General features: G+C 52.8%; 1 protein-coding gene and 1 long non-coding RNA gene across 5 annotated transcripts in view; both read right to left on the bottom strand.

Annotated features, from left to right (window-relative positions):
• Positions 1-3,161: 3,161 nt before the first annotated feature.
• Positions 3,162-4,724, bottom strand: LOC141568846 (uncharacterized). Its single transcript, XR_012492079.1, has 3 exons — positions 4,195-4,724; positions 3,986-4,053; positions 3,162-3,320 (listed from the first exon to the last, which is right to left on the bottom strand). It is a non-coding gene; the product is annotated as an uncharacterized LOC141568846 (long non-coding RNA).
• Positions 4,725-6,439: 1,715 nt separating this feature from the next.
• Positions 6,440-12,809, bottom strand: part of MGAT3 (beta-1,4-mannosyl-glycoprotein 4-beta-N-acetylglucosaminyltransferase) — a 31,951-nt gene continuing 25,581 nt past the window's right edge. For all 4 annotated transcript variants that reach the window (XM_074326418.1, XM_074326417.1, XM_019734537.2 and 1 more), the window contains exon 2: positions 6,440-11,059. In XM_074326418.1, coding sequence (XP_074182519.1) covers positions 9,457-11,058 — 1,602 coding nt within the window. In that variant the 5' untranslated portion in view covers position 11,059 and the 3' untranslated portion in view covers positions 6,440-9,456. The remainder of the gene's footprint in view (positions 11,060-12,809) is intronic.

Genomic DNA, 12,809 nt, shown 5'->3' with positions numbered 1-12,809 from the left:
TCGGGCTGGGGCCATGCGGGTACCTGGGGGAATTCTAACACTAATAATATTTCCTATCATAGCTTTCAAATCTCTTCCAAGCCCATTTTCTCAGATCATTTTCTTTTCATTCCTTCGCGCTGTTCCAGCTTCCCAAGCCCCTTGGCTCCTGGCAAACTCCTACCCTTCAAGGTCCATCTTAAATGCCCCCTCCAGAAGTCTTTCGCAGACTCTTCCTTGCCCCTCATCCAACACAGTTTGCTGCGGCCCCACAGAAATGTCTGCAAACTGTTAGGACACTTAAGCTGGTCAAAGAAAAACATATTTATTGGCACCTGTTATTTGCCAGGCACTGTTTTTTTTGTTTGTTTGTTTTTTGTTTTTGTTTTTAATTTATCCACTGGCTTCTCTCTCACCAGATTTGAAGGCAGGAGCCATGTTTGATGGAATCTGTAAGGCCCCTCCTCCAGTGCCTCACTGGGTGCCCAGCTCTGAGTGAAGATGGAGTGTTGGGCTTTGGAGTCAAGCCCAGCTGGCTCCCAATTCCAGCTCCACCACTTAAGGACAGCTGCCCTAAGCATTTCCTAATCTCTCTCAGTCTGGGACTGTTGTGAGGATTCAAAGGTATCCAGCAGGAGTGGGCATTTATGCAGCAGTTACCCAGCCATTCATTTATTGAAGTAACAAATCCTTGTTGAGGGTCTCTAGTGTGCAAAGCACAACAGAGAGATCAACTCCTAGTCTTCTGGTGGCTCTACTTCCAGGATCTGAAGCTCCCCTCCTCACTGCCACCTCCCTGGTCTGAGCCCCTACCTGATTTTATAGATGAGAAAACCAAAACCGAGAGTGGTGCAGTAATTTCTCTAAGACACTGAGCTGGGCAGCAGAGAAGCTCACGTGGAACCCAAGTCTGCCTGCCTCTGAAACGTGTTCTTTCTATTCTTCCAGGCTGCCCTACTTTGCTCTTTGAAGAAATAATTTTATGACCTAAATAAATCTAAATGGTGATATTTCCAGCTGGAAGACCAGGTGACTTTCTGTATCTCTTCAGACCCTGCTGTTGTATAGAATATTATTTTTAGGAGGGACGGAGGGAGGTCCCTTGGGGATCTGCCCTTCAGATCAGCTCCCCCAGACTCTTCTTGTTCTTCGTGGGTTTTTCTTTGCTTCCAGATTCACAGGCTCCTCCTACTTCTGTGGCAATGGTGGGGTAGTGGGGGCAGTGAGACAGGTGTCTGGCACCAATATGTACCCCTGGTGACTTTATAGGCCAGAGATCCCAAATCTCAGGGCTCACTGCTAGGTTTGGCGGGACAAGGGGCCTTCTGGATCTCTGATTGATATTGCAGTTTTGACATAACCCCTGGTCTCACCTCTGATGATGGCAATGGCCTTGAGGGTGAGAGGGAAGTGCTTGTTTAACAGAACAGTGACTTGCATATAGTAGGCATTAAATTGTGGAATGAATGAATGAACATTTTCCAGAAAAATTAGAGGGCTGGAGCGAGATGGACCATTTCCCCTGAGTCAGGCTGGGCAAGTCCAGTCTAATTTGAAAGGGGCGTGTGGGGTGATGGTAAGCATGGGGCAAGTGATTTAAGCTTTGGGTGCCTTGGTTTCCTCATCTGCGAATTGGACAAAAATGGATAAAACATTTTGCTGAATGACCCATGAGAATCACCACTATTGTTCCCAATGTATTCACCAAGTAGTCACTCGTTCACCATTTCGTAAGCACCTAGTATGAGCCAGGACTAGAGTCAGGAATGTAGACATAAAAGACACAGTCCCCGTCCTCAAGAAGACAAGGGTTGATGGAGGAGACAGACAAGTACACAGACAGGTACTAGGAGAAAAGCCTTCGCAGCTGCTGTGGAACCAGAAGAGCCTGGTGACCCAGTGCAGAAGCAGGGGGGTGGGCACCACCTGGTTTGAGCACACGGTATGGAGGCGAGGGGGTGAGACACAAGGCTGGACAGGTAAGCATCCTGAGGTAGGCCAGGGAGGAAGTGACAGCCAGCAAGGTGTGCTTCAGGCTGCTGCACCAGCACCTCTAGTCTAGGGTCAGTTGTGAATTCCAGCTCTGCCTCCTGATGGCTGGGTGACCTTCAATAAGGTTCTCAACCTCTCTGGGCCTTTGTTTCTATACTCGTAAATGGGGATTAATGAAAGTACCTAAGCAATCAGGCCTTAAAATTGACTCATGCTAACTAAAATGGAGGGAGAGATAAGCAGGTCAAGTGGATTTCTGCAATGACAATTACAACTCTGAGGGTTTAGGGAGCTCACCAGGTAATGGAACAAGGGCAGGAGTAGTCCAGGCAGAGAGCTCAAAGGACTGGAGCCCAGAGAATTCAGGAAAAGAGGCTCAAGATGAGACTGGTGAGGCAAGGCCCAGCAGGCCACAGCTGGGAATGTGGCTGTCATCCAACTGTGAGAAGTGAGAAGTCCGAGCCACGATCAGACTTGCATCTTGGAAAGAGCATCCTAGCTGCTTTCTGGGGACCAGACTGTCAGGCTGCCACCTGCAGGAGATCAGTCCCCAGGCCACTGCGGTATCCCTTGAGAGAGTCATCAATGGACAGTAAGACGTAATACCAACCGAGCTCTTCCTGCCTGCCAGCACTTGTACATATCAGTGCCGTGTCATCACAGCCCTGTGAGGGCAAGAACTGGAGAGTAAACGGGAAGTGGAAAGGAGACTGATTTTGCTGGGAAGAAGGGAAAGGGCAGATGAGAGAACAGTTCAAGGGGGACATTGTTAGAGAGCTTGTGTTGGGTTGGGTTGAATGGGGTTTAGGGGTTGGCTGGTACTTGTTCTAGCCTTGAGGAGGGGAGACATGGAGTGATGGCACAGAAGAGACCAAGGGGAGAGTGAGAGAGCAGGCCAGGTGCCCCTTTACCTGTAGGGGAGCAGGGCAGGGAGGCCTCAGGCTTGCCTACGGAAGGCAGAGAGCGTGAGTACCCTGAGGCCTGAATCTCACCAGTCTCATTCCCTTTACTTTGCCCAGTAGGATCCCTTATAAAATTGAGACCCTCTGTTGCTTGTTGCCCCAAATTGGAGGGAAATTGGTACTGGATAACAAGACAGAAAACTCATTCCAGCCCACCTCCGCTTCCCCAGCCCTCCCAGGGGAGGCCCCAGCGTGGAGTGAAGGTAAAGACACTATTATTACCCGGCTGGTGGAGGAGTTGGCTGTAACCGGATCAGCAAATCTCCAGGATGTGAGCCAGCCAGGGACCTGGAAATCATTCTCAGAGAAAGCCGCCTCCCTCATAATGGAGTTTGCCGTAATCAGATGTCATTGATCCTGTATTCACCAGACTAAAACGTGATATCCCTGGACAAGAAAGAGTGAGATTTCAAGTGACTGAAATCTTTGCTGCCCACGTTGTGCCAGGTGGTGTTGAAAAGGGCGAAGGGAATGTAAGCTTGTTCACTGAATACCCTCCTTTTGTCAGGTAGCAGGAGTGAGGAGCCGGGGGCTGGCAGATACACAGGCTCAGAGCCCAGATCTCAGCATCTCTACTTCCCACCTGTGCAACCTCTGAGTTTCAGGACTTAGGAGAAGGGTAGGAAGGCTGAGTACACTGCCTAGCGCAGTGCAATCGCTCCATGAATGTTCCTTGGTTTCCTTTTACATCCTCTACTCCTGTTGATCCCTACTATAGTGCCATGAGGGCTGGGTACCAATGTACCCATTTTACAGATGAGGCAGTATCACTGAGGCTGATTATAGCCTCCACCTCCTCATCCTCAAGGGACCAACTGGAGGCATATATGCTGGACTGGACCAAGAAATTGTCTTCTTGCTCCACAAAGAGCTTTGTAAGCCCCAGACAATGATAAAAGACAGCTTTCTAGGCTTGTCAAATATTTAGAAGGTCTGGCAGCACTGAGTTCCCCACCTATGCTGGGGTCAGCCACCACCTTTGGACAGACTATGAGCTCCCCAGCTCACCCCAATCCCCACCACTCCCTATTGTCTCATCCATGGGTACTCACTCCTTTCCATTTCCTGTTGGGCTCCCGTGGTCTTCTGAGTCTGCCCAGCCTCCTGAGGGTTTCTCATCCTACATGGGTAGGAAAAGGAATTGAAGAGAAAGCCTGACTGCCCACCAGAGTCACGATGAGTACGCTTTCTGACATACCTGCCCAGCTCCATCACAAAGCACTGAACCTTAACATATAGAAAGAAAATCAAAATGACATACCTCTCATTTTGAACTGAGACTCAAGTCCAAGGTAAAAACTTCCATAGCCCAGGAAAGAAAATGAAGCTGAAGCCCTTGGTGCAGCATGGGAGCTGGATTCGCTGAGTGCTGAGACTTGCAGAGCTCCCAACCTATCTGCTAGGAGCTCTGGAAGAGAATGCAGGGCTCGAGAGATGAGAGCTGAGGACACTTGGACGTTCCTCTAGCTTTGCCTTTCTCATTTTGTGATGTTTCCTAGGCTTGGTTTTCTTTTCTAATTTTCCACGATTCTAATTTTTATATATTTGCTTTTGCATTTTGTGGCATGCGTTGGTACAATCTGCCTCAAATCCCACGGGGCGTCCCGTGAGAAGAAAGAAGGAAAAGAAAGCTGGGAAGCGGGCGCCGCGGGTGGCTGACATGCCGCGCCCTCCCACAAGGAGGCAGTGCGGCACCGTGAGACGGTGGTGGAGAGACCCTGGTCCTAACTCCTGCCTGCGAACTGTGTGCCTTTGAGCAATTTCTACCCTTAGTCTCCATAAATCTAGCCCCCCACCTCCAATCTCCCAGGCTGGAAAGTGGGAGGAACCTCCCCCGAGCCCCCAAATACATTAAATTCCACAAGAGAAAAGCTGACCCTTCAATGACCACTACCATATCTACCTTACAGGATTACATGAGGTAATGTGTGCAAAGTACCTGCATGTACACGATAGATGCTCAATAGTTGTGACTCCTACCTGTGGTTCTTAACCTGGGTGATTTTGCACACCAGGGACAGTTAGTGATGTGTGGCGACATGGTTGACTGCCACACTTGGGGGAGCGGATGCTACTGGCTTCTAGTGGGTAGAGGCCAGGGGTGCTGTTTAACTACAATGCACAACATAGCCCCCCACAAATAATTCTCTGGCTCACAATGTCAGTAGCACTGCAAGACACCCTAGCCTACTCCCAAACAATTTTGAGGTCCTAGAGGGCAGAAGATGTGTTTTGTCCATTTCTGTATCTTCCTCAGGGCTTATTGCCCAGTAGACAGTCAGTAATTGAGTGTGGGACTGAGTTGAAAGGCAATTAGTGGCAAAAGGGCTGGGACCGGTGGATGTCAGAACAGGACTGTCACAGAGCGGGGTCACATGCTTCACTGCATTAGCACAGGGGCTCCCTGAGAGGTGAACTTGGTTTGCAAAAACAGACTTGCTTCCTAAGCATCCTAATCAGATTGCTTTAAATGCCAGCGATCAAGGGGACCCTTTAAGAGCTTTACAGAACTGAGCACCCCACTCCGGAGCCCCTGCCCCAAAGTGAGGTCAAAGTGAACTGTAACTTCAGAATTAGGAAATTATGTCTCCTACAAAGCTCAAGAGTGTTGAGAGTGTCTTCTTCTTCCCATCACCAACTGCCGGTCAAACGCTTGGCACCTTGTGGGTGCTCAGGAGACACCAGCCCCTGCCCCGGCCACAAACACTGCGGTCACTCCTTCCCGGCTCGGTCTGTGGTCTCCCTAACATGGAGGCTGCACAGCCATTCCACAGCGAGAGTGCAAAACGTGTTCACTCACTTCCACCATCTCTGGGACTCTCCTTAGAAATATCCAGAGGGCGCTCTCCCAGTACAATGGCAGTATTCATGGGTCCCAGAGGAAGCCTCTAGGAAGACCCCCACATTCCAGGGCCTTCGTAGCACAAGCCCAACCAAGGTCAGCTCCATGGGAGAGAGATGACCGATCTTGGAGGCTCGTGTTGTCACCTGCTCCAGAGAGTTGATGACCGGACCAGTGCTGTAAATCCAGGTCCAGCCTGTTCTGCCACCAAGTGGCTGAGTGACCTTAGGACCTGACAGGCATAGAGAGCAAACAACGGAGGCGGGGGCGCTGGTCTGGATGCCCCAGAGCACAATGGTGGGAGACTTGCTTCCCTTTCAGTAGAGGCACCAAAGTAGTCTTCATCTAGGTTCCCAAAAAGGTCCCCGCCCACCTCGGGAGGATGGGTGTCGCCAGTCCCAGGTTCGCTTCTCCTTTTCTGCGAACCCCGTCCAGCATCTTCCCTTTCTGATGGGCCGGTTTCCCCCAGGGCGAGGGAAGGATGCCCCCTGGTGCTGGTGGAGGTAACTGCATCCCTCCTCACGAGCTGTCTAGTCCTGGGGATGGCTCGCACCATACTTACCCAACTCTGTAGTGCGAGTGGCCTTAGCAAGACCGAGTCACCTGCTCACATCCCGCCCTGCCTCAGGGCAGCCCCACACCAGCCACACACGCAAACCCTTAAGACTTTGTAGCTGTTTTTATTATTAATATTATCTTCTCCTTTAAGCATCCCTTTAAGGGTGAAATGAAACCAACCATTTACAGAGAAAATGATTTCAGAATGTACATATTGAATTTCCCTTACAAAAAAAATAATACTATTATTATTGGTGTCCTTAAATTATACATTATCCAGGGCCCTGCCTTCTGCGTGGATAAGTCCTGTCTCCCCACCCCAACTGTCACCTTTGCCCTCAAAGCTCGCCCACGCCTGCCCCTGGGAACTGCTGGGACCTGCGGGTGGGCTTGACCTCCTTGAGTCTCCAGGTCATAGGGCCAGTGTTCCCAGGAAAAGAAATCTAGAGACGGCGACAGGGCCAGTGTCACATTCACATTCACAGTTTGCTTTCCCCTCCTTTGGGGGGAGTGGCTCAGGGTTCCCCTGACCGCCCCCAAATTCCCAGTGTATGATGTGATTATGTGAAACTCTTCAACCTCATGCCTTGGCCCCCAACCCCTGACAGGCCTCCACTTGACAATGACCATAAACACACCCTCTTAGGTCTGAGAGGAAAGGCGGACCTCTTCCCTTCTTCCTTCCGCTGCCCAAGCTGCTGAACTAGGGGCCAGCCTGGGAAGGGGGCATCCCGCAGCAGCACGAGGGTGCCAGGGGCATGGGGTAAGGAATCCAGCAAGGAGGGAGGCCCTGGGCTGGGGCTCGGGCACAATTCAGGAGCCCCCCGAGACTGCCTGTCTAGGGGTGAGCATTAGTGGCGACCTCTTGAGCCACTTCTCAGCCCCAACAGGGATCAGAGAGGGGGACTGCTGTAACTCCAAGGGAAGGGTTCCCTTGGGGCACCCTCTAGATAGGAGGGAGAGTGGGGGCAACAGACCCCTTCAGCCTGCTTCATGCCTGCCACCAGAGGCTGCTCCACGGCCAGCTCCCCAGACCATGTCCACACCGGGCACTTCCCCAGACAGAGCTGTGGCAAAGGGGACACCCTCCTCTTCTGGCCCATCAGGGGACACCTGGGGCAAGTCCCTGCTGGAGGCTGGAGGACATGGGTAGAAGGATCTGCTTGGGGCTAAGAGGATGGGAGGTAGTGGGCACTCAGCTGTAAGCCTTCAGGTCAGGATTCTCATTTTTTGGACTGAAAGACAGACAGATGGACTCTGCATCCCCTTTAGCCTTGCTTTCCAGGTTCCCCAAGGGCTCTCTGCCTCAGTCATTTTGGGGAGCTGCAGGTGTGGCCACAGGCTCCAGGTCCCAGGGACAGAGAAGCCTGGGCCCTGCTTCCACATCCACACACAAGCATCTATGTACAGGACACACCGACACAAACATGTACAAGTACACACAAGCATGCACCCATGCCCATAAATACACACGCACACACACACACACAGACATGTACCGTTCTACATGCAGCCTCTGCATCCTGGCATCACTGGGTGGGTATCCAATGGGGCCTCTGGGAGAGGGTGTCTCACCACTCCCATAACTGCAGGCCCTCACTGCACTCCAGCCCTGGCCTGGCAGTGAGGGGGGCAGAAGCAGGTCGTTTCAAGAACTCTGAACACGAGAGCAGGATCCTACGAATGCAACAGTCATTTCTACCCTCTCCCCTGTGCCAGAGATGCTCTTTGTGCCCCGTATCCACCCTCTCCTCCTTCCATAAGACAACTCCCAAGCTGAGGCTGGGCACATGGCAGCCCAGCTTTCCTTGTAGCTACTTGTAGCCATGTGACTGTGTCCTGGCCAGCAAGATGCGATCAGAAGTGACGGTGCCATCTCTGGCTCACACCCTTAACAGGAAAGGGCATGTGCTTCCCTTGCCTCTCTGCTTCCCCTAGGCTTGGATGCACATGACGGTGGGAGCTGGAGCAACCACTCTATCTGAATGGGAAGGTGTGTATGAGGAAAGCAGAGCTGCCCTGCTCCATCCAGACCATCGCCCTCTAGACATTAAGTCAGAAACAAGCTTCTGTCTTGCTTAAATCACTGTATTTCAGGATCTCAATTACAGCAGCTTAGAATCTACTCCAATGGATACATGTCTTGCCCCAATGAGGCAAACTAAGAGAAATCAGATGACATAAAACTGGCCTTAATGTCCCTTTTGGGCCCAGGACAGGCTTGGGGCCTCTAGCCAGCACCAAGGAGGGGCATGAGGGTAACTCCACCTGAGACCATGGAGAGCTGGGGCTGTGGATTCCAGCAGGAAGGGGTGATGGGGCACCCCCAGGTCGGACCTACTAGGCTGGCTGATGGTCCCATCCCACCCTGAGAACTGGACTCCTGGCCTTGCAAGGACTGAGTGGGCAACCCACAAGACAGCAATATAAAAAGTAAGAAGGAACGTCAAGGCCAGGTTCAGAATGAAAAGGCAGACTCCCCGAGCCTCCTTGTGCCCCACACCTATGTCAGCTCAGGAAGGTCTGGGGAGCATAGTACCATCCAGCGCAGTGGTGTCCTGTGGGGCAGGCAAGTGGAGTTCTTCGCTCCCTCCGGTCCAGCACTTCTGAGGACGCTGTGCTTCCTCCAAGCTGGCTGCTGGTTTTCATCCCCTCCTGTCTTGGTGCCCCTCTTCCTCCTGGGCCCAAATGCAACTATTTACAGAGCCCCTGGAAATCCTGGCATGCCCCTTTCCCACCATACGTCCAAACTCTCAGGAGGCGAAACAGCGGGCTTCTCCCCAGCTGGGCCGCAGCTGCCACATGGCCACACTGGGAGTTCCTGCAGCTCCCTTCCCACTCTGTCTGCCTTCCCTTGCTTCCCTGGTAACCATCCTACATTCTCCACTGGCACCTCCTGGTGGGCGGGGTTTGGGCAGCTCCCCACTCCTGACAAAGAAGAATGTTTTGGGGGCTCACAGGCCTCACTCCCAATTCACAAGGGTTTGAGTAGGGAAGACTACCCCACCTATCCTCTCCTGGTCCCCTCAAGACCCCGGCAGAGGGCAGAAGAAGGCAGGAAGATAACAAGAGGGGCAGCCGCCACCCCCCGCCCTGCCACTGGCCCTATACGATCATGCAGTCTTAGCCTCCCACCACTTCCAACTTGGCCCTGGCGGGCGGCCTTCCCTCGGGATTCTTGTTCCACCGCCCACCTTCCACCGTGCTCTTGGGCTCCTGGTAGGGATTGTCCAGCAGATAGCGGAACTGGTCGTAGTTCTGGAGCAGGTACTTAGGGGCATACATGTGCTCGCTGGGGTCCGCCGGCGGGTACTCCTGCTGCGTGCCGTCGAACCAGCCCCCGGTGCGGATCAAGCTCCGGATGTAATTGAGGTCCCGCTTGTCCTCGTAGTCACCCCAGCGAGGGAAGTCGCCGTTCTGGGCCGACACGAGCTTGAAGTAGATGCCCTCGGGCGTGAAGCACCAGGAGCAGTGCCAGCCGGCGAAGTGCAGGGGGCTGCCCAGCGACCACTGCACCAGGATGTGGCCGGTGCGGTTCTCGTACTGCCGGAAGTGGGGCATGGTGTAATACTGGCGGCGGCGCAGGCGGATGCCGTCCAGCCCGTACACCGACTGCAGCATGTCCACCGTGCAGCCCGACACCACCTCCAGGGTGCCCGGCTGCTTCCAGAAGAAGCCGTACAGCGACTTGCGCATGTGGAAGGCGAAGGGCTCGGTCCAGCCATCGTAGAGCTTGAGGAAGAGCACGCCGTCGCGCGCGGGGATCTCGTCGGCGTCGTCGATGATGAAGACGTCATCCGGCCGCAGGTTGCGCAGGCGCGCCACGCCGTCCTGCGTCAGGAAGGTGCGCAGGTAGTCGTCGGCGATCCAGCCGTCCTGCCGCCCGCCCAGCGGGAAGTGGTCCAGGAAGACGTAGAGCACCTTGTGTCGGATGTACTCGAACGTGCCGTTGGTCAGCATCTCCCGGAACTTGAGCGGCCGAGGCTCCCCGTAGGCCGTGAAGTTGGACTCGCACACCACGAAGGCGTCCACCACGTCCCCCAGCTCGTGGAAGCGCACGTCCAGCAGGTCGAACTCGTGATTGATGTTGATGGCATTGATGACCCGCCGCGGCACCTCCCTGGGCACCAGGCGCTCCTTGGTGGGCAGGTTGGAGTACTGCACCACGGTGGGCACGCCGCAGCTGGGCCCGTGCCAGCCCGGGAGGCACACGCACTCCACCCACTTGCGCCGTGTGCCCCGTCCCCCCGTGCGCTCCCGGGCGCTCAGCAGGTGCCGGGCTGGGCCCCTGGCAGACGAGCCGTCGCCCCCCTCCGCCTTCTCTTCTGGCCTCCCCGATGGGGGCTTCTCCAGCATCTTGGTACCTGGTTTGAAGCAGACACCCCCGGCTTTGGTGCGGACGAAATACTCAGTGGTGTCCTCTGGCAGCACGAAGTCCATCCGGTGCAGTTCCTCGGTGGCCTTGCTTGGTGACAGTGGCTGGAGCAGGGGCGAGTGGGAATAGAGTGGGGTACGCAGCAGGTCGGAGCTCCCAGGCTCTGGGCTGGCCTGGGGTGTGACGGGGGCATTGTTCCAGAAGAAGCTGGACACGAGGTTAGGACTGAGGGAGGCCAGTTCTCTGGGGAAGGTGACATAGGACAGGGTCTTAAAGAAGTGCAGGAAGGAGATGAGGCACAGGCCGGCCATACAGAACATGAGAAACAGCTTGTAGCGTCTCATCTTCATCCTGCAGGAAAGAGGGAGAGAGCAGACGAATCAGGGGTCTGCATTCCTGGGCGACGGGAGCCTGAGGCCCTTCTAGAAACAGGACCTGGAGAGGCTGCCACCTGTTTGTGAATGTCCGGGCCAGTTGCTGGTGGCCCTGCATGAAATCATCCCCTGCCCCTCAGGAGTCAAGCCTGTGAGTCCAACTTGCTGTACCCCAGTACCCCTGGGAAGCCCCACCATCAAGGAAACCCCCCTCCTGGCTCAGGACCGCCCACAGCCCTTCCCCCCAAAGACCACCAGGTCATCACACATCCTGCCTCTGCAGCCCACTCCTCCACCTGGCCCACCCCACCCTGACTGGACCAGCTGCATCGCTAGGCTTTGCTCCAGGAACAAAACGCATCCTGGGAAAACCTCAACCCTGCAGTGCCGAACCTGCCCCAGGGGGCTTACAGGCCCCAAGGGAGGGAGAGAGCAGTGGGCAGATGTGAGATCCCTTTCCTGCACTGCCCAGGGTGCTGTGCTTGTTCGTTCATTTGTTCTTTCTACCTATCTACCTTTTCATGTGGATATATTGATAAATCTTTTGAATACCTTTCCACTGAAAAAATTCACAAGCCTCAAGGGATGACATTTAATTCTAACATAAAGAGTAAAATTAAGTAAAAGTTCCTTTCATTACCCCATGCTCTATGCTGATCTCCAGGCATAAACAATTTGATCTGTTTGAGATGTATCACTGGTTTCTTATACAATTTTTCTGATCTTGGTTTAATAGTTTACATAAATATTATACTGAACACTAAGTTCAATCAAACTGTTTTTCTCAATCAATAGATTAAAGAGATTTTTAGATTAGTAGAAATAAATTTACTATTTCCTTTTAAATCCCACATAATAGCCCATGGTTATTTTGAATGAATCATTCTATTTATGAATGATTCATGAATATAACCATTCTCTGTTTTATTTACAGTCTAATTTATCAATTTGTTTATGGCTGTGGAGAGCCTCCTATATTCTTTTTTAAACAATTTAAACAGACTTTCTATTTTAGATTATTTGTTGTTTATCAGAAAAGTTGCAAAAATAGTACAGAGGGTTCCCTTACACTCCTATCTTTTTCTCCCCTCGTGTTAACATCTTACAGCACCGTGGCCCATTTGTCACAACTAGGAAATTGAAACAGGCACGTGACTATTAACTAGACTCCACACTTTATTTGGATGTACTACTTAATGTCATGAATGAGCCTGTGCAGCAAGAGAGTACTCTGACTAGAGCCATCCAGCTCCTTTTGTCCTTGAGCGCAGGAAGGTGGGCAGGCAGGTCCGGAAGTTACACCCATTTGGCTGAGTGGGACCAGCGACTTGCTTGGGGTAACCCACCAAGTCACAGGAAGGGCTGGGACAGAAACCTGGTGTTTGGCATCTGGTGTCTTCATTTCCCTTCCATAGATCCCTGTGAAGGGGCACTGTACTTTCACCTAGAACATTCCTTCCCTTAAAATGTTCCTTTCTGTGGCTTCTCTTTACTTCTCTGGTTCTTTCTCTGGGTCATTTGGGTGTTTTCTGGCCATACTCTTCCTTTCACTTCCTCACTCTGAGGACAGCAGGATACAGTGGAAAGATATGCACTTGGCTTCAAACTACTGCGACCTTAGGCAAAGCTCCTCGCCATTCTGAACCTCGGCTTCTCTATCTGTAAAATGGGCACAGAGTTCTTGGTGTGCAGTGCGTGCTCAATAAACTTTCATTCTTTACAATGCT

Source organism: Rhinolophus sinicus, linkage group LG02 (genome assembly GCF_036562045.2).
Source record: "Rhinolophus sinicus isolate RSC01 linkage group LG02, ASM3656204v1, whole genome shotgun sequence".
NCBI classification, from domain to species: domain Eukaryota; kingdom Metazoa; phylum Chordata; class Mammalia; order Chiroptera; family Rhinolophidae; genus Rhinolophus; species Rhinolophus sinicus.
Note: the sequence above shows the minus strand (reverse complement) of the source record. Positions and strands in the feature narration are given on the sequence as shown.